A 20,693-nucleotide genomic window follows, 5' to 3' on the forward strand; every position below is an offset into this window, starting at 1 on the left:
ACATTTTCCTTTAATAAAAGATTAAAACCTCAAAAGAGTAAAACGAAACAATGCTGCTTTACTTTGTTCAGCTATTCTGTTATCTGCTGAAAGTCTTGCTCTCTCTCACTCTCTCGCAGCCCGAATGAATCGCAGACACATCTCAAGATTGAACCTTTGTTGACGTTTTAAGTATCGTCTTTCACCCTTGATTTCGTGTTTAAACACCTCAACATCACAGAAAATGACAAACTTTTAGGTTTCCTTCCAGCAGTCACAACTTCCACCACATAGAAAGAGATTGTCAGTGTGGGAGTGCATTGGCTTATTAGACATGACATAACTTGCTACTCACTTTCTGGGGTTTGTTATTGTAATCCAGCTGGGGCTGAATGACATAAGCACTGTACAGTTCAGTTCACATCACCATTGCAACCTTCGCTCACATTTTCACGGGTCAGGTCGCCTGTTTTCCTGATATCGTCCAGCCGTAGTAGGTCAGCGTGAAAACCAACCAACCAGTTCTGGTCACAAGCAGATCTCTCAGCTTTAACTTTACCACACCGTAAAATCAGAAGTTTTTATTTTTCATTATTAATTTGAGGAATTTAAGTTGAGTATAATCACCGAAAAACAAACAAACAAACAAACAAACAAACAAAAGAACAAAAAACAGAATGGAAAAGTGTTTAAACTTGTTTTTGTTACTTGTTTGCAGATTGTGTTTTTTGCTCTGGACTGTTTGCGTAGCGTGAATAGATGAATTCCTTAGTGAAGAAAAAGAGGTGGCATAGTTGCAGCAGTACGTGTGCGTGCTTCTCATACCGTCCAGAATGATGGGCAGCTGATGGAAAACCTTAAAATGGGTACCAGGAATGTCCCCGAGCTGAAGGTCAGAGCTCCCTGTGGCACCGGACACGTCTCTGTGTGTCCGCCGAGACGCTTCTCCGTGCACTTTTCTCATCAACGTGCCTGATAAAGATCTGAGCATTTCCACAGAGAAAAACGGTGCTCATGCGCTGCTGCAACTTTCTTCTTCCCAAACTGCTATTGCTGATCAAGATGGAGGTATAGAGAGAGAAATAAACCCACCGTGTGGTTTGACTTAATACTGTCTCCCCTCGCAGCTCTGTTTGTTTTCCAAGCACACACACACACACACACACACACACACACACGCACAGCCCCCCCCCCACACACACACACACCCACAAAGAGGGAAGTAACTTAACCAGCAGTAGAATATTTCTCTATTCAAAAAAAAGGAAAAAGTGCTTATGAAAAAAAGGGAGCCAGAGCTCAATTGCCTGACAGTGCAGTTTCTTTTTTTTGCTTGTGTTGGGAAATTTGTCATCACACTCCGACTTACTACCTGAAATGGGAAAAACGTGTCGACGCCAGGAGTTTTTCTTGCCTTTAATAACACACTTGTTTGACAAAACGCACCCATACGCACACACACTTTTAACTTGCAGAAAAGTGTGAAGATTGTTGTTATTTTTCTCCTTCCCTGTGTTTTCTTCTCCTCCGTCTGTTATCATGCTTATTTCACGCTCTGCATACCTTCTTGTTAATGTCTTCCCTATTTTCTTTCTGCCCTTGCACGCGCTCCCAGCTCAGATGGGTGTCCTCTTCTCATCTTCTCCCTCTCCCTCTCTCCATGGTCCTGCATCTCCACCCTGAGCGTCTTCTCTATTCACAGGTTGCCATTATCTCTGATCTGGCTCCTAATTCTCAATTAGCCTCCACACAGTGCCCGTCGTTAATTATTTACCAACTCCCTCAACACCCTCGGCCCGCTTTAGATCAGCCAGCTTAAGCGCTGCTTTGTTTTGGTCTCTCTCTTTTTATTTCTCTAGCAGAAGCAAGGTGGGACCGCAGCCAGCAGCTGTGTTTTTGTAGCTCTCTGAGGTTTTAAACTCACTCTTTCCACATTATGCTGCCTTTGTGTCTCTCCATCCCCGTTCCCTCTGTGTCCTGCTGCGCGTCTTCGCCGCCTCACTCGGATGCCATCCTTTGTGATTTCAGTTATTGCTCAGAGAGTTGCCTGAGGGAGACGGTGCAGTTAAAGCAGCTGTTATGGCAGGATAATTCAATAAACACTGCATCTCAAACGACTTGTGACTCTCGCGATCTGTTCTTGATCATCCCCTGAACGCTGTGTTGTTTATGTGCGAGCACACCCACTCATCTCCCTCCCCGGTGGCTTTTGGAGCATCTAATCTGGACATTTATTCCCCCCCCATGTCTGAGCAGCTAGCTAAATCGAAAGTCTCTTTCTAAGAAATTCGTCTGTGTGGGGCAGCAGTGGCCAGAGCAGAAGGTTCTTTAAAACAAGATTAATTAGAGCTCCGTCTGAACCAAAACACACACACAAACACACACGCGCACGCACACACACTAGCTTGGAGTTCATTATCCTGTTAGTCTGCATTACACGAAGAGAAAGGTGTCTTGTGCTCTTCCCTCTGCTCTTTAATCTGTCTTTATAAGCCTCATATTTACCACTCTGACCTCCTGCCACTCCTTCGCTTTACGTACCATCCCAATTTGCTAACAAGGGTCGATGTCAGGGATTATTTGAATTTTGTAGCCAATTCCAATCATAGTATTTCTTTTTTTTTTTTTTTCCCCACCAAGGGGTCTTTTTGTGGGCTCTAGTGTCCCTTAAACAACAGTAGGCTGACAGGAGAGGGGGAAGGAGAAGGGGAAGACATGCGGCAAATATCGTCGGGTCCGGGAATCGAACCCGCGACGGCCGCGTCGAGGACTGGGGGCCTCCAGGCGTGGGGCGCGCTACCCTCTACGCCACCGGAGCACGCCCCCCAATCATAGTATTTCTTAAAATTATTAACATGCCATTACCTATTTTAGTCAATTTCTTTGTATCTTTAAGGACGTTTTCGCACCTGATAGTCTGGCAGACTCGATTTGAACCCAAAATTGCAACGTTTGTTAAATTTTCAGATGTGTTTACATTGTGTCAAACAAATTATAATCTTCCCCCCTTTGCCTGTGGTGGCGCTGCATCAAGAACTACTGAAGGACACAACATGAAAGCCTCTGAAGAAGACATAAGAAGAACTTCCTTCTTCACTAAATGTAAACAATAATGGATTAATGTCAGATTTTAGTGTTTGCAGGTTTTCTCCTTTGCCTTTGGCAAAAGACCTCCAGCCATTTCTCCCTCTGATATTAGACTCTCCCGTTTGTATTGGATGTATTTACCCAGAATGCCTTGTGCTACAGTCACTTCCTGCTTTTGGAGCGGTCTCCGGTCAGGGTGGTTTTGGATACGAACCACGCCAGCGTTCACTTCAACCAAACTGAGACCTTAGTTTGTAGGTGAACCAGAGTTCACTTTTCTGGTCCACATTAGAGTTTGATTACGCATTCACAACTCCCCAAGCGAACCAGACTTTCTTGGCAAAGAAACTGGAGTTTGATTAAAGCGGACTAAACAGGGCTGGTGTGAATGCACCTTATGACTCCTAATGTACATTATTTATAATTGGACCAGATGTGATGTCACATTGTGTGTATGACAGAGTAGTCACTATAAAACAGGATTTAACTAACTCTTCAAAACAAAAAGCTCTTTCACAAAACATCCAAAAACGACATTCGGACTACAAACCTATTTGTAGTCGGAACATGGAAATCTCGACTTCCAAGTCTGGAAAATCACCTGCAATGCCTCATCCTAGTGGGTTCTGTGCAGCTCGGTTATTACTACTGTTACCCAGCGGTACCAGGGTATAGTTAGAACAACAAAGGCTTTCCGACTCTTAACGAGTGGAACAACTGGAATGCAGTAAAGTGGAAAGTTACTCTGAGTTCCCAGTCATCACCTTTTAGATGCCTTGTTGTCATTTCTGTAGGACCTAAACAGCATGGGGGTTGAAGTCAACCCAGCACTGTCACCCCTCTAGTCAGCCAAGCAAGGTGGTTACAGACCCACAAGAAATGACTGCTTCTGGGTCAAGGATGTAATGAAAACTAACTGGGGTCACTGCAGAGTGCACAGCATTCCTTGTCACTAGCAAACTTTAGCTGAGTCATGGTGAAATGCGCTAAAACAAAAAAGATCCCTGGACTTTAGCCAAGGGTATTTCTTTCTGTAGCAGTGATGCACAGCAGACAACAAAACTGATAAGATGCCAGCTGTGTATTTACCCCTCCAGAGTGGGAGATGTTCAACACTCATTGCCAGTGTTATGTTGAATATCAACTCTGCTGAGATTTTTGCAACCTTACAAGTGCAATATATTGTCGTCTCGATCTGTAATCTGAATGGCCAGAGGCAGCTCAGAGAGGGGCTCATCTTTGTGGACTGATGATGGAACTGTTTTGTGAAAAGGGCTTAAAAAAATAGAATTGATAAATCTGTCTTATAACATCTTAGCACAGTTAGCTTGGCTTCAATTGCTGAAACAATAGTCTCTCTGTGTGGATACTATAGAGATTGTAAACTCTTAAATTAATTAATAAAAATGTAAATCAAGAGCTCAGAAGGATTTAATGACATGTCTAATGCGCTTAGTTAGGCCTTCCTGTTGTCTTCTAAAAGTCTCACTCTCTCTTGTTCTCTTCCAGTTTGATTACACTAAAATTCTTCTGTATGAAGTAAGAACAGTTTCCTTTTAAACATATTTGTACACGTTTTGTTCTGTACTTTTAAACACCTCACAGAAACTATAAATTCATTCCTTCACTCAGTAACAACTTTCACACTGAAGAGTGTCTGTGTGATCTGGTACCACTTTGGAATTAATACTTTAGTTTTGAGTTAGTTTTTTTTTTAACACCAGTTTCTTGATGCTCGTCTTGTCGATGAAGCTGACGGTCTCATGTCTGATGGATCAAAACCTTTCTGATTCGAGGTTGTGATTGCTGCTGAGTTCAGTTTTTTGTTTTTTTTTTAATATCTCAGACTCCAACGCCCCTCCACCCCACCATCCCGCTCTCCTCCGCCTCCCCGTACTCAACAGCTAAGCTCCTACAAATGTGTTGAGGATGCATTTTCACCCAAACGCTTTCCCACCCCTTCCTCTACACTCCCCACCGTCCCACTCCTCCTCTCCACCTCTGTCCTCCTCCTCCTCCCTGCTTGCGCTTCTCTTTTTCTTCTCTTCTTTCTCCCTTGTCATTTGCACCCCCCACCCTGTCTTCCTTCCGTACTCAGCATTTTTCCCCGACTGTGGGTGTGATGTCTCTGTGTAACGCTAATCAGCTCTGGAGACGTCAGCATTCTTTCAGTCCTCTACCAACAGCACCCCACTCCTCCTCTTCCTCATCTCTTCTTTTCTCCCCTCTGTCCTCATCTGCTCCCTCCCCCCACACACACTCACACCTTAATGTCTTTTCAGTCTTTCACCTGTTTATTTCTTCTCCTTCCAGATTTTTCTCTTCTTGTCTATAAGCCATATTTTGCTCATCTCTAACACTTTTCACCTTTTCACCCATCCTCGCCTCTGGGTCCCATCCTCAGGGTGTGTGTGTGTGTATGCGTGTGTGTGTGTGTGTGTGTGCGTGTGCAGGCGTGTGCGTGTGTGTGTGTCGTCTCTCCACTGTAACAGTAAGCAGCTCTACTCTTGAGTTGTCAGCGTTCTTTAAGTTGCTCCATAAAAATACAGCCTGCCACAGCAAAAAGCCTGTCTGTTGTAGCAACAGCGGCTGTGGCATTGACCGCTCTGCAATGACACCCCACAACCATTATGGGAAGGACACCCCGAGACTGTGTGTGTAGGTGTGTGTGCTTATATACAGTATATATATCTCTGTGTGTGTGTGTTTTCCCATTTCTCATTTCGTAAGACCCATTTCTCCAGCAAATACTTGGATGTGAGGACCCACTGCTCCAAGAAGGAGTGCTGATTTTGGACTAGTGGTTAGGTTTAGGACTAAGACGTGAACTGGGTTTATGTTAGGTTTAGGTTTAGGGATGTACTGGTAATAATTAGGTTCAGGGCCAAGGTTGAGCAGGAATGAGTCAAAAATGAGTGGAAGTCAATGAAAAGTCCTTGTGAGGATAGAAAGATATAATGTGTGTTTGTGCACTGATTGGTACGATTAATGGCATTGCCTTTACTCTACACATAATCGCTAACCTGAGTTACTTCCATGTGGTCTAATGGTCTAAACTTTTCTGGAAGTTGCATACAGTAGTTTAGTAGTGTGGATTTGAACACATTTTTTGTCTTAAGACAGTTTTATTATGTATTTTTTATAAAAAGCTAAAGTGTTATTACCTTCATAATACAAGTCATATACGAGTCATAATACGAGTCATATTTGCATAAAATAGCCACATGCTGAAACATGCAGTGAATGTTGTCAGCATGTTTTAATCATTGCAATACGGTCCCATACTTCAGCTTTTCTTAATATCACACATTTCTAATTACAAGAACTTCTAGACTGCAGTAGAGTTACATATTAATTATTCACCTCTATCACTTCATATGCTTTGTTAATTAGTATTTATCTTTAGGAATAGCAAATTTTACAGTTTAGTTTACTGAGAAAAACTGATTAACTTTTATTGTGTCTTAAACTAAGTTTCATTTAACAAAACAGGGAGCACTTTCGGACAACTCGGTTGTTTTATTTTAGTTTCACTGACTGATGACTGGCCAAATAATCATTTTATGGATTTTAATACACAACCATTTGTTGGGAGTCAGAAACAAGAGAAAATGCTGCAGCACAACAATCAAAAGATGAGGAGGCAGACCGTCATCTTAAACAGTTGAAAATAAATATTTATGTACAGTAAATAAAAAGACATGTAACCTTTTTTCCACTGACATTAAATCAGGCTAAACCTTTCATGGTTTGAATAAATAAGAATTACTAAAATTATTTGTATTTTCAAAACGTCAGAACAAAGAGAGACAATGTATTATTATTATTAATTATTATTATTATTGTTATTATTATTATTATTATTAGTAGTAGTAGTTGTAGAAGTAGTAGTACTACCAGTAGTAGTAGTACTAGTAGCATTGTTCTTAGTATTAGTAATAGTATTTCTTCAAGCTCAGAAGTTTACATACATTAAAATAACTGCACCTTAGAAAAGCTCAGATGATGATGTCATTACTTTGTGAGCTTCTGATTGGCTAGTTCACAATATTTGTGATCATTGGCTGACCTGTGGCTGACCTACAGGAAGCTGACCTAAAAAAGATTTAGTCTGATTGAATTATTTTTAAATTTGGTTACAGAGTTGTGCTGATCACCGGCTTCAACATATCAATGAAATAATGAGTTGTTGCTAAAGTAAAATTGTGATGTTTTTTACTGATTGTAATCAGTTCCAGTTGCTATTTTAGCACTTGGTCAGCCGATAAACCGACCACGCTCCGATTTCCTTAATTTTGGGAGATCGGTGATCGGCCGATACTTAAATGTGAATCTTATCTTATCCACTAATCTTATCTATCTGGCCAAAGGACTAAATATCAGCCTCTGTCCTCTTCTGCTCTGCAGAGAGAGGTTTGACTGACAGACCGGCCCACCAGGTCATATCTGCATGTTTGCAGTTAACAATAATCACCCCACTTTTGCCAACTCAGTGACTTTCTTGGTATATTTAGTGACATTTCCAGAAAAAAAAGAATATATTCTGGGCTAAAATCAGAACCAGCAGGTCAAGATTTTTAAAGATCGGCCAGAAAACTGCTTTCATGTTATTTTATCTTATCCACTGAACAAATCACACAATAAGGGGGAAAAATACCCTTTTTCAACACTGTTGTTTTAAAGTATCTTTCTTAATATAAATCAGAGCTACTGAGTGACCACAGATGGAAACAATTCAAACTGTTAAAATGTTTATATGTCATTGTTGCATAGTTTACAATATTTCAACCTCTACTTCTGTTGAATTTTACCATAACACCTTACAAACACAACAGCTGTGAACACTACGATTAACAAATATCTGCTTAAGAGTGTTGGCTGTAATTATGTAAAAAGCCCTGTAGATGTAAAAATATTAATTGCTACTTTTTTATATTTAAATTTATTTCTATAATATATTTTTCCATTTCCAGGTGTGATTTTGCCCCACCACCCACTGCCTTTCAAACAAATTCCCTGTGTGCTCCTGAGCTGTTGGCAGGTGAAACGTTACAAACACACCTGTCTCCATTGTTCTGCATATTTAAGCTGTCTCTGTGTCTCCTCTTGTAATCACTAACTCTATGATGTTGACACTCGGGCTCTGAGGGAACCGTGCCAGCTGCTTTTTGTTCTTCTTCCTGGCAGTATTGTGTTAAGACTGTGACAGTAGGATCTAGCTCCACAGTCAGCTCAGATCCAAGCAACAACACTCTGTTGTCACGTTAAAACATCCTTTTGAAAAGTAACTTTAATCGAACCTCTGGGGTGCAGGAACTCAAAGCTTCTCCACATCTGTCGGCTTCTTCTCCAAAAAGTTAAAGCTGCATGTTTGAGCTCTGCCGACCATTTTACATGTGTGTGCTTTAATAGACCCCGCAGGCATGGCGGCGGGATAATGTGCACGATCTTGGCAGAAGGCTTTTTGTTTCTGTGTCGATGGAGGGTGGGTGTTGGGTGTTCAGGGGGGGTGAAAGGGGGGGGGGGGGGGTGGAGAGAGTTCGACACAGGGGAAATAAACCAGCGCTTGCCAGGAAATCGGCCTCCTTCCTAACCCCCCCCCCCTCTGTCTTCTCTCACCGCCCCCACCACCGGCAGCCACCCTCAGCCTCCCTGCCTTTGATGCAGCTATTGTGCGAAGATGCACCTCCAGCTGCAGGAGGCTGCATCACAATCAAACTTCAGACTGCAGCAGCACATGTGGAAGCCCTCCAGTTGTTGAAAACAGTCGCCACGTGTTACTTGAGTTATCCCGACTCGTTGAGAGGAAGTTTGAGTTGTTTCAAGATAAATAGAATAAAAGCAGGAGGATTGGATGGAGCCTCCTACGGCGTTTGCGTTATTCCCACAACTTTAAACGTGTCATGCAGTCGTAAACAGAATTTTAAAAATTGCTGTGCATTGACATATTTAGTGCGTGTGCGCTTAATGAGCTGCTACATTTTTTTTTTCTTTGATCTGCAGCTATTTATAAATGTAGGATTTGTGGTACCCTCACAGACAGGCAGAGGTGCATTGTGGGGGAGGCGCACAATTGGCTCCGTGCCTTTTTGGTACTAAAGAATAAAGATGTAACAAGACATGTGGCCTCGTGTCTTATAAACCCATCGCTTCCTCTGAAGGAGGAGCTTTTTTTTGTTCACACAGCTGTTTTTTTTTTTTGTTCGCAGCTTTGCTCGTTTATTTGATTTAATAATCTCTTACTTTCACTGTAAACATGGCCCTGTGTGACATTCTCACTGTAGAGCTTTGATAAGCAATACACAAGCAAATAAGGCAGAAATAATACACAAGTACAAAGCTTTGTTTCAAAAATAAATATTTAAAAGTATTTTAAATGTTAATGAACACATTTGAGTTATTTCACTTTTTCTTCTGTTATGGACTGATATGAGTTTTTAGTTGGTAGTAAAAACATACCTATGTTTGATGTCGTTTTACATTTTGATGTTTTCTTGACTACTGATGCAAAAACAATAAAATAATGTTGTTTTTGCATTAATAATGTAATTGCTAAATTTATTTTGATTTATATAGTTAGGAAGAAAAGAAAAGAAAACTCCTCTAACCTTAGTACTTTAAATTTCAAGTGAATGTGCTTCTATTGCGTGAATAGCAAGATATAATATAATCTTGTATATTGCAGGTATCCAACATTATATTAGCTTAGTAATTAGTCAGACTCTCTGCTCAGGTAGCCAAGCAGCAGCCAGTTGGGATATTTTTTAATGTGTTTTTTTTTTTTTTTTTGAGATTCTGTATTATCAGTAGCGATTCCCTTTACCTGTAGAAGAAAAAAAACGTCACATCATTTATGGAAACATGAATAAATAAATTTTATATAAAGTTTATCAGATGGACTTCCAGTTTCCTCTGATTCATGCCATTTAAAGCAACTATGACTGGAATTACTGCTGTTGGAAGTGCAGTAATTAGTGTTGTCTTCTAATTTGAACAACGTCACTAAAGTTACGCTGGTTGATCCCGATTCCAACTTCAAGACTTGAAAAGGTTTTGCTTTACCATCAAGATCCTGCTGCACAATCCCAATGTTTAACACAGATAGTTTACAAGACATTGATCTTTTTTTTTTTTTTTTTAGCTTTTTCCACAATCTGTCCCAACTTGACTTTCTGGTGATAAAAATGGAGATAATAAAACAACTGTTTCGAAAAATCTGCCTATTTTTGAACAACCTGACTTTGAAACCCTGTATTGGCATGCTTAAACAGGAGAGCAATTTTAATGGATTGCTTCAATCTGTTTCACTTCATTGACCGTGCTTCCACTAAAACCTCAGATAGGAGCTGAAAGAGTTAATGGCTGAAAGGGTAAACGTCATGACACCTCTCCATTTCTGGTAAGGAAACGGTTACTGAAAATGTCACTTAGAAAAACATGGCACACGTTGCTCGGCTACTGTAGTAATAAAACAACGTTGTCGTAATAAAAGGTGACAGGTGGCCCTCCTTTAGTTTCAACAGCACTGTCGGTTTTGTTGGTTTTTTTTTGCCTGACTAAGGATGTTTCCAAATCCATGTACTGAGCATTGTGCAGCAGTTGGTGAGGGAGGGGCAGCGCTGCTTTCCTTTAAGCTTTACTTTAAACTCTGACAGCTGGAGAAAACTTAGCTCATTGCAGCACCTTCTCTGGGATTTTATTACGACAGTTTTAAACCTTCAGGACGATGTGACGTAACTTTTTTTTATCGTTCTGAAAACCTTGGTAAGCCTTGATGGCAGAACGTCCTGCTAAAGCTTCGACGACAGGTGCCTCCTGTATCTGTTTAGCAGCTCATCGGATACAACTTGGCCATCTTCCTGGCTCTACTCTCCCTCTCTAGCCTCTCCGTAGCTCGTCTGCTGTTTTGGCCCACTGGTCCGATTTCAAAAAAAGGTGTTAAACAGTCATCAAAGCCATGCAGGCGGGGGTGGACGCCACATAAAGTGTCAGAGGAGAGAGCAAAGTGTGGAGGCTGGGAGAGGGGATAAGCGGCAGGTTGGGTTGAGATCAGCAATCTGCTGAGTCATCATGACTGGTCTCATGATGATCTTGCAGCAGCAGCAGCAACAATAGCCTCTCTTTATCTCAGGCACATACACTGAGGTCTGAGAGATGAGAGGAGGCCAGCACACACACAAAGCTTGTCATTGAGAGCCTGTGGAGACGCTCTTCGCTGGAGCACTGAGCTCCAAGGTCTGATCTCATCTGTTGCACTTCCACGCTCGCTCTTTGTTCACCTCTGATTCACACGTCTGTCTCCATCCTTTTGTCCCTTGTTTGCACTTTGGGACAAAAGCAAATATATTAATTGATCTGATGGGATTTTACTTCTTTTTAAAAAAAATCCCCGTAGGTATTGGAGGTATTCACACCCCCATCGTAATGCTCTCCATTCAGTCTGCCTGAGCTTGAGCTGTTTAACAAAGAAAAATGAGCAAACATTTCAGTTTCAAATCCTGAGGGCTCAATACAGAGCCGCAACATTTTCTTTGAGGGGCCCTCGGTTTTGTCGTTAAAGAAAAAGTTAAAAATCATGCCTCTTTAACAGCTGGTTGCTCAATTATGCACCATGCTGTGTTGCTCCATCACATAAAATCCCAGTTAAAAACATTACATTTTGTTGTTCCGCACGATAACGTTTGAGCGGTTTGAACACTTCTCTGCGTTGCGCTCTTTATCTTTTGAGATGGTCTGTCTTTATATTGAAACAGGACTGTAACAGTTAGCTTCCCTCTGGAGTCCTTCCTACAAACTTCACCACTTCCTCTTGTTTCTTGCTCGTTTCATCGTTATTGGCCTCCAGCCAGCCAATGAGAGCTTGAGAGTACAAAGGTAGTGGGCACTGTGAGTGAAACCACAAGGAAACAGGAAGTCAGGGAAATTCTAAGAAGCGTTTGTCACTTTCACTCATGCAGTCTTATACAGATGCAAAAAGTCTGTGCCATGCTCCCACAACAGAGCCAGAATGCTCGGTTTCGCTTAATATCTCCTTTTTCTCTGGTGGGTATAAATCTGTGCTAAATATTGATTCCATCGGGGAGGGGGACGGGGGGTTTGGTAAAATACGGTTTCTTTTGTTTTATGTTTCTTACGCTTTATGCTTTCCTGTGTTCTCCAAAGGTTTGCGCAGAAGAGCAAGGCTCTTGTGGCATGACGACGACTAACAAAGGAAATAAAGCCTTAAAGGTAAACGAAAGTAATGTTTTCATGTGTTTCCCACCCAATTCTCAGCGTTGCTCTTGGTTCGATCTGGTTTTTCACCGCCCGCCCTCGTGTTTCCTCCAGGTGAAGCGTGAGCCGGGCGAAAATGGCACCAGCCTCACGGACGAGGAGCTGGTGACCATGTCCGTGCGGGAGCTGAACCAGCACCTCCGGGGGCTCTCCAAGGAAGAGATCCTGCAGCTCAAGCAGAGGAGACGCACCCTGAAGAACCGAGGCTACGCCGCCAGCTGCCGGGTCAAGCGGGTCACCCAGAAGGAGGAGCTGGAGAAGCAGAAGGCGCAGCTGCAGCAGGAGGTGGACAAACTGGCCAACGAGAACGCGTCCATGCGCATCGAGCTGGACGCTCTGAGGTCCAAGTACGAAGCCTTGCAGACCTTCGCCAGGACTGTGGCGCGGAGCCCCACCGTCGGGGTCGGGGTGAGGGCCGGGGGCGGTGGGGGCGGAGGGGTGCCGTCGTCGGTCATCGGCCCGCTCATACCGGGGAAGGTGGCGACGGCGACGAGTGTCATCACAATAGTCAAGTCAAAGACGGACGCGCGGTCTTGAGGGGAAGAAGGCTGGAGGAGGGTGTGACAGGATGGAGCTCAGCCGCATCAGAGTAAGCCTGCCTCTCTATCGCCCCCCTCTCCTCCACCTGCACCGACTCCCAGCAGCTGGGCGGCACCACCCGGACCACTCCGACGTGTTCCCATCGTCCGTCTCAGATCAGTGCAGATGAAGGACAAGATGGAGGCAGAGGATATTTTATTGGCTCACAAAGAAGCTTCCAGTCAGAGTTTGATCATCCAGAACTGGATGAACACACAGAGTCCCTTTGGCTAAAATATGGATTACGAATGTCAGAGAATTGGAGAACTTGATCTAGAGTCACGTATTTAAACCTGAAAGTGATCATATTGGGAAAACACTAGAAAAACCTGCGGGAATTGCGTTTGAATCATGTCAAGTTTCTAGTGTTGAGTTTAAATAAAAAGGTTGAAATCTGAAACAGAGATGCACCTATCAGGCTTTTCCTGGCAATATGATTTCTGGTTTTGAAAGATTACGATTATTATTATTATTATTTTTTTTTTTACTGCAGGTTCATTAATAGACTTTTGGATCCAGATTAAAATCAAAGTATTAAAAAATTACCCCTATTTAGGCATCACAGCATATGATACTGGCCTCTATCTGATTATTAAAACCCCCTGAAAGGCAGTCAAATTCATGCAACTAATAGAAAATAGTTGGAATTGATAGATTTGATGCATTTATAAAATAGAGATGAAAATCTGCATTTTCGGTATTTTACCTGCAGATTTCAAATCAGAGCCAATCAAGTAATAAATTGGCCAATTCTGATCTCTAACCGTGTTGGTTTGGTGCATCTTTGATTAAAAATTAGGTACATCAATTGAAAACCCCAAGCTGTACATCAGCTATGTCTGAGAATAATTATAAAAGAAAAAAGTGACGTGCTGATTTCAGTGACTGCACAGAAGCCCAGTTTTGTTTCACCCAAGAACTTTTGCAGAAAAGTACTAATGGAAAAATCTATAATATACGATGGTGGTAACTGTATTTCTACTGTTTTGTACCGTGTTGTCATTCACATGAGGTCCAAGGTGTATTCTCTGTGTGTGAAATGTTATATATCAGGAATTCTGTGAAATTCTGTGGCGAGTGTTTGTTCTGGTATCGCTATGTTTAGTTAGCTGTGTTCTTTTCTATGGTCTTTCGCTCTTTCTCCCTCCTGTTTTCCTTTTTCAAGAGCAAGTGGCTTCCAGTATTACATATCGTACTTCCAACATTTGTCAGTAGTATGAGGATGCTGCAGAGCAATTCGTACTTAACAAAAATAGAAAGAGGCAAATGCACAATAGCCTGTTGAAGAAAATGTGAAAACAACTTTGGTTTGTGAGATTTTTCTAGAAAAATATGTTCAATACAGAAAAAAAGATTGGAAGGGCAAGTGCTTTGGTCTTATAATGATATGCACCAAGAAGAAAGTCAAGAGGAACTGAGGGAGGATGCTAGGATTCAATGCAGATATAACGATGTACCTAATGGCATATCTGCTGACCAATCAGGAATCAGACAGTATTTACAGGTCGGGACGCATTTATTGGCACTCCTGGTAAAAATGTGCAAAGAAAATGTTCACATTTTTGTTGAAGTAGCATAATCTCAAACTTATAAGAATTAGTGAGAGGGGATAAAACTCAACAATGTGGCCCAGTCTCTTCAATTTGTTTCCCTTGGTGTGTGGGGAATTTTAACTTGAAATTCAAAACTTTCTGGTTTTTTGGGGTATAAATATGATGTGACAAAGATCCATTTCTATTAGCCATGTTAATGTTGCCGCCACATGCAATAAGTCTTTCAAGTTTAAGGTTTACTCTTAAAAAAAGTGGCATCATTGGGTCACCAAGTATCCATGGCAACAATTGGACACTTTCTACATCCACATGTGGAGTTTATTGAACCCAAATGGGAGTTTAACTGGAACCGCTGGAAAGCTTAAAGTGAGATGGATCTTTCCAGCAGTAATTGTTTTAAGAGAAGACTAAGAGAAAAGAAAATCTGTCCTATTGGCAAAAACTGGGTTGTACAGAGTGTCAACAGCAGGGTTATCAATAATTGTGAACCATTGGTTGTTCAAAACAATTATTTATTAACAGGTTGTTTTTTTTCTGTACCGGATGAATGCTCTCAAATTACAAGTAGGATTTTCTTTTTCCCAGTAAGAGATTATTATGCTGCAATAAAAGTTGAGTTTATTTGAATGCTTTTTCTCAGATTTATATTCATTTATTTAAAATGAATGAAGAAATACATCAAATACTAATTTCCATCGTGTTATTGTAAGTTGATGTCGACACATAATAATTTGCTGACACATCTTTACCAGGAACACCAATAATTGTGGCTGGCACTTTGGTTTGCTGTGCACTGCTTCAGATTTGTTGTCATCATCAGATTCACATATTAATGAGACTCATTAATGCGAGTGTCAGGTTCATTAAAAACAGGCTCACTCCTATTTAATTTTCACCAGGATGGTCAGATCCGAGGAGGTCGGCTGACTTGTTGAACGAGCTTTTTTGTTTTCTTCCAGTCACACTACCAGGTTGTTATTTTTCTCCCAGGCTTTTACCACAAGCGTAGTCCTCCGTGGTGTTCTGTACTCAAAGAGTCTATGTATAGTGGAGTCTGTAATTTTATAAAGACAATTATCTTTGCATTGTTTGTAACAACTTGTAAAAAAAAAAAAAAAAAATAGAAAAAAAAGGGTATCACAAAATCCGTTTGATATACAGTAATCTCTCTATTTTGCAATTGTACCAAAAGTGGCTTAACTACTGAATAGCTTTGTTTATTTTTCCTCTAGTGATTAGGCACGTGTGTGTAACGGTGGACTAGCGTGTGGCGTGCTGTGTAGGTATGTAACGAGGTGACTACTAGCTATTTCGTTGGTTATGATTTTGATCTGTTTTAGATTTCAGCCCAAACGTGGACGATGACGTTGTGTGTATCTGCACTCTTTCTCCGATCGTGTACTCTTTCGCAACCCCACGTCGTTCGGCTCCCACGCCGCAGACCTGCGAGGTCATTTGTTGAACTGCACTTACAAAGAGTGAATTTGAACAAGTTCGCTTGTTTGACAGATTTCTGAGCAGGACGTTGTGGCTGCTTTTGCTTTTGGCCAGTTGCTATGTTCAGTTCCTGTTGCTTTTGGGATGAAAATACAGAAGAGGCTTTAACGATATTGTCTCTTCGAGTTAAGCTAGCAGAAAAGTGAAACCTGGTGATAGAGGCTCTCTGGCTGCATCAAACTCACTCCTTCAGTAAGTTATTTTTGTACTGTGTGAATAAGGCACTCTGTTTTTCTCTGTATATTTTATGTATATTTAATGTTGTCCTTGTGTTAGCTTTTGAAGATCTTCTGGAAGGGTCAGGGAAGTTAAATGATATTTGTAAGTGTATACGATGTTTTATAAAGTAAAAAACAAACAAACTATATTATGCTATTGAATGGTCTGTCTGCCAGGGCGAGGTTGACCTTTTTAACCTGGTTTTAAAGATTTCTTTCAATGTCTTGCAAACAACTTACTGAGTTTAAACCATCAGGCTTCAGTGGCCAAATCCAATTTCCAATATTTCCGTGTTCCTACTTGCTAATTGTAAGCTGTTGTTTTGTTTTGATTTGTCTTGTCAGGACTGGAAAGCATAAAGACTAAAATGGGTTTATAGAAAGAAAGGAAATTTAACGGATTTATATTCTCATTCATTATTCAAATAGTTTGTCCCTAACCTTTCTCTGATGATTGCTAAACCCAAAACCTGCATCAAGTGTCTCAAGCAATTCCACTCTGATATTATAATGAAATGAAAACAACTTAAAAGATTATAACCGGTTCTAAATATTACAGATGCACCGATCAGGCCTCAGTTTCAAATTTTTGTTGAAACGTTTGAGGAGATTTGTGTGTGTGTTTTGTTTTTGCTGATTTGGAGGGATTTTTTGAAATGTAACGTAACATAACATGATCTGTAACATTGAGTTCACAGAAAACAAAAGAAGCATATATGTCCCCAACTCTTAGCAAAAAGGGAATCAGAAAACCTGTTTGGTCTTAATGCAGTTACGGTCCTCCGAAAAGGTGGGGATTTTCAAATGCTGATGCATTTAACAAACAGGAAAACCTATTTTCTCCCGTTTTTTTAACAACCAAATAACAGAGTGAAGGAGAAACCGACTAATCGATTGGTGCATTTCTAACAATGATGAGTCTTTTTATCTGAACTGCTACAACTCCCTGCAGAAAGGTTAGCAAGCATGGCACCACCTTTAAGAATATATTGTAAATTTAATTTAAACGGTGAGCAAAAACTAAGCAGTTTCTACAGGATTTTAACTGTTTTCAACAATTTACTCTGTGACAAAACGGCTCCAAATTTTATTGAATTGATCCGTAGCCTATTCAGAGGAATCGAGCTACATCCAGATTTCAACATCATGCTGGAATTTTCATTGGAAAAACAAAAGCATTAGTATGTATCAGCTCAATCGGTGACAACCTATTTTCTCTCTGTCAATCTGATGTATTCCGTTGTTTTTCTGTTAAACCTAGAGATTTCTCTTTTCCACTGGAGAGTTTACTGCTGTCTGTGCCTCTGTCAACCTGCGTTTCATCCCACTCTGCGCTGGCGTCAGCTTGTGAAGGATCCGGTCTGTACAAGCATGAATGTGTTAAACCAAAACTTATTATGCAAACGGTGTAGGGTAAAATTAAAACTCCTGCCTCAGAAGAGGAGTGATGCTATCATGCCTGTGGTTTTTATTTTGTTTTTTGTTTTGTTTTGTTTTTTTTGTCTAGCTGTTTGTTTTATAATTGCAGGTGCAAGGTGATGTGACGAGGTTAAAAAGCATTTTGTAAGCGATAATGAAAACCGATGTGGGCTTGTCGTTGTTTAATTGCGGCTGAGAGTGTTGTGGCGTCTTCTCAGTTTTTCCTAAAAGTGAACTGTGACATTTCCGATGATAAAATCTCTTTAATTTCTTTCCAAATGAGAGGATGGCGTAAAATAAGCTTTGACACGTGGCTCCCTTCACATCTATTGGCACCACTGGTAAAAAATATGCGAAAGGAAAAACAACAATGATCTAATCTCATCTTTAAAAATCCAACCTTTAATCTGAGTGCCTTAATTAAAGGAGCTTCCTCTGGTAATCACTGACGTCCTGTTACCTTGGGTCATAAAAATTATGTGATTTTTCTTATCCATGCTTCAAAATGGGAAAGACAAGAAAACATGCCATTTAAAAAGGGAAGACATGTCTATAAGTCAGAAAATGTTTAGTAGAAAAAAGGGCTACCTGTCCAAGTCTACACTCAGAGAATACATTTTCAGTGCTGTGAAAAAGTATGTGCACCCAGTTTGACTAGCCACAGCCAGGGCCGATTACTGCTGGACTTGTAAAAGCAGAAAAGTTCTTAAATAAACTGATCTCCGGTGTCAAATAAGACAGGAAACTTAAAGACTCGATTTGAAACAAAGTCTTTGACATCTCTCTGTCTGGAAAGCTTTATAAAACCCAAAACCGAAGCACACCAGCAAGTCCACCTCTGAACAGTTCCAAACACATCCATCCATCCATTTTCTGTCCTCCCTTGTCCCTAATGAGATCGGGAGGGTTGCTGGTGTCTATCTCCAGCTACGTTCTGGGCGAGAGGCAGGGTTCACCCTGGACAGGTCGCCAGTCTGTCGCAGGGCACAGTTCCAAACCAACTAAGTCAATGTTTTGAAGTGGCCTAGTCAAAGTCCAGCCTTACGTCATTGAGAAGCTCGAGGTCAACCGAGCCTGTTCATGCTTCCACCACGCAGGACACAACCTTTTGTCAGCTTGAGAGTGTAATTTTCTGCAAACTTGTTTGCATAGCCCAGGTTGTTTTGTTTGATTACATTCATTTAATGATCTGAAACATTTGATACAAACCCAAATGTTAGAGCCATGAATAGGAAATATTGACGTTTTTTTGTTCAGGCCATTTTAATTCTGAAATTTAGTTTTATTTTGAAAGGCTTACTTCCTGTCGGACCGTATATTGTATTGAAAAAAACATTGACGGATTGCATAGACACGGACGGATGACCTAGACACAGTTTTTGACCGTGTAGGCTGTATAGTTTTTTGTACAACAACAACAAAAAAAGGAATTGTAAAACGGATTTATCGTCATTTTTGTATTAGCACCTTTTTACAGATAAAGATTTTTTTTTTTTCTAAATTCACGGTTTGCACGCGTCCTTTATCCAGTGTCTAAGGAATGACAAATCTTGGATCTGTTGCCATATAAATTAATCAGGGGTGTAACTGAAACTGTGGCAAACAAGGCTAGACAAGGAAGCAAGAGGGAACGCGGTAAAGGAGGTGGAGAAACAAAAAAAAAAAAAAAATTATCCACAAAAATCATTAACATTACATCTTATAATACCGCTTTTTACACACTTTTACCATGGGTGCCAATAATTGCACTGGAGCTTCTCCTGGGGAAGATGAAACATGTCTTCCAGATGTGGATTTCTAGTGAAGCAGTGCGTGGCCTCTTTGATCCACGGTGTCAAACATTACAGAGGTTTAATCCTGATTCCCCCTCAGCAGACGCGGTCAGCTGACAGCGCCGACCTTCAGCCGTACGAGCAGAGCGCAGGCGGCGTGGTTTCTTTTCTTTTCGTAACAGAGTTTACGACCTGTGAGACACGCCAGCCTTGTTTTCCGCTGCACGTACAGAGGTCACAACCTTCTTACGATAAGGCATTTCATCGCTAACCAGAGAAACCGCTCATACTTGAACCCATAAATAATTTACAGAGGCTGGAAAGAGGCGGTGGCGACACATCTGATAACACTCCTAAACCGCCTCACTCGCTCTGGCCTCCTTTCAAAGAAGGCAGCGCGAGTCAAATCGGCGGCCTACCAAGCCCTTCCTCAAAACATCCATTTCTTCTGGAATCATTAACTCCTTATCTCGCTGCTTGGCCAATCAGCGAGCACTCGTTCAGATGTTTTTCCTGCCTACTGAATCACGCCACTGGACTCTAAAAGCCCTTTCACCCACCGCAAAATCCAGATCGATAAAAGTAAATGAACCGAGGATTCCTTTGATCGTTCGTTTGGCTTTTTCATCAATAACGATGTTTGTTTAGCCTCCTGACTTACCTCATCTGCTGTTGTGTCTTTCTCCCCGCTGTCCCACATCATCACTTGTACAATGTCCAACCAAAACTTCTTTTCTCTCTCTCTCTCTCTCTCTCTCTCTCCCTCTCTCTGTTTCTCTCTCTCTCTTTTTAACACATTCACTTATTTTAGCCTTGATATCAGCTTCTTTTCCTATTTATCACTCATCTATGGTTAAGCGAGGTTGCTCATTGGAGCCGGGATGTTTCAATGTCTCCAAAAGTATACGATCATATGTTTAAAGCTATACAGCAGTAGTGAGTTTGTGTGAATATGGCGTAATGTATTCAGAAAAGCCCTTGTGATGAGAAGCTCTGTGTTTTGTAATATTTCTGTATGGGGTGTAATAAATTATTCTGCGGTACAACGGTACTTTCTATGGGAAAAAAAAAACCTTCAAATGTGACGGTCTTTGTAAGTATTTATCTCCAACTAAATTATTGTACTTTTCTTTTTCTTTGCAATTTGTAGATAGATATGATGACAAGGTATTGGTAATAATGAAAGTGAACTGTTTCATCATCAGTCCGACGCATCTTATTGATGTAAATACTGTATGTTTGTTGATAAACAGCTTACTTTATTTTGTATATGACCAATAAACATGTTTTAAAATGCATTAAGGGGTTTGTGTTCC

General features: G+C 41.0%; 1 protein-coding gene across 13 annotated transcripts in view; it reads left to right on the forward strand.

Annotated features, from left to right (window-relative positions):
• mafgb (v-maf avian musculoaponeurotic fibrosarcoma oncogene homolog Gb) overlaps nucleotides 1–20,693 on the forward strand; it is a 39,636-nt gene that overhangs the window by 16,181 nt on the left and 2,762 nt on the right. For 3 of the 13 annotated variants that reach the window (XM_044114306.1, XM_044114307.1, XM_044114309.1), the window contains exons 2-3: nucleotides 12,229–12,294; nucleotides 12,394–20,689. In XM_044114306.1, coding sequence (XP_043970241.1) covers nucleotides 12,259–12,294; nucleotides 12,394–12,876 — 519 coding nt within the window. In that variant the 5' untranslated portion in view covers nucleotides 12,229–12,258 and the 3' untranslated portion in view covers nucleotides 12,877–20,689. Of the gene's footprint in view, nucleotides 1–8,047; nucleotides 8,108–11,933; nucleotides 12,109–12,228; nucleotides 20,690–20,693 lie in introns of those variants that run through there. The other 10 variants (XM_044114303.1, XM_044114304.1, XM_044114308.1 and 7 more) reach the window with 9 other exon arrangements.

The sequence above is a fragment of the Gambusia affinis genome, linkage group LG04, assembly GCF_019740435.1.
Source record: "Gambusia affinis linkage group LG04, SWU_Gaff_1.0, whole genome shotgun sequence".
Taxonomy (NCBI): domain Eukaryota; kingdom Metazoa; phylum Chordata; class Actinopteri; order Cyprinodontiformes; family Poeciliidae; genus Gambusia; species Gambusia affinis.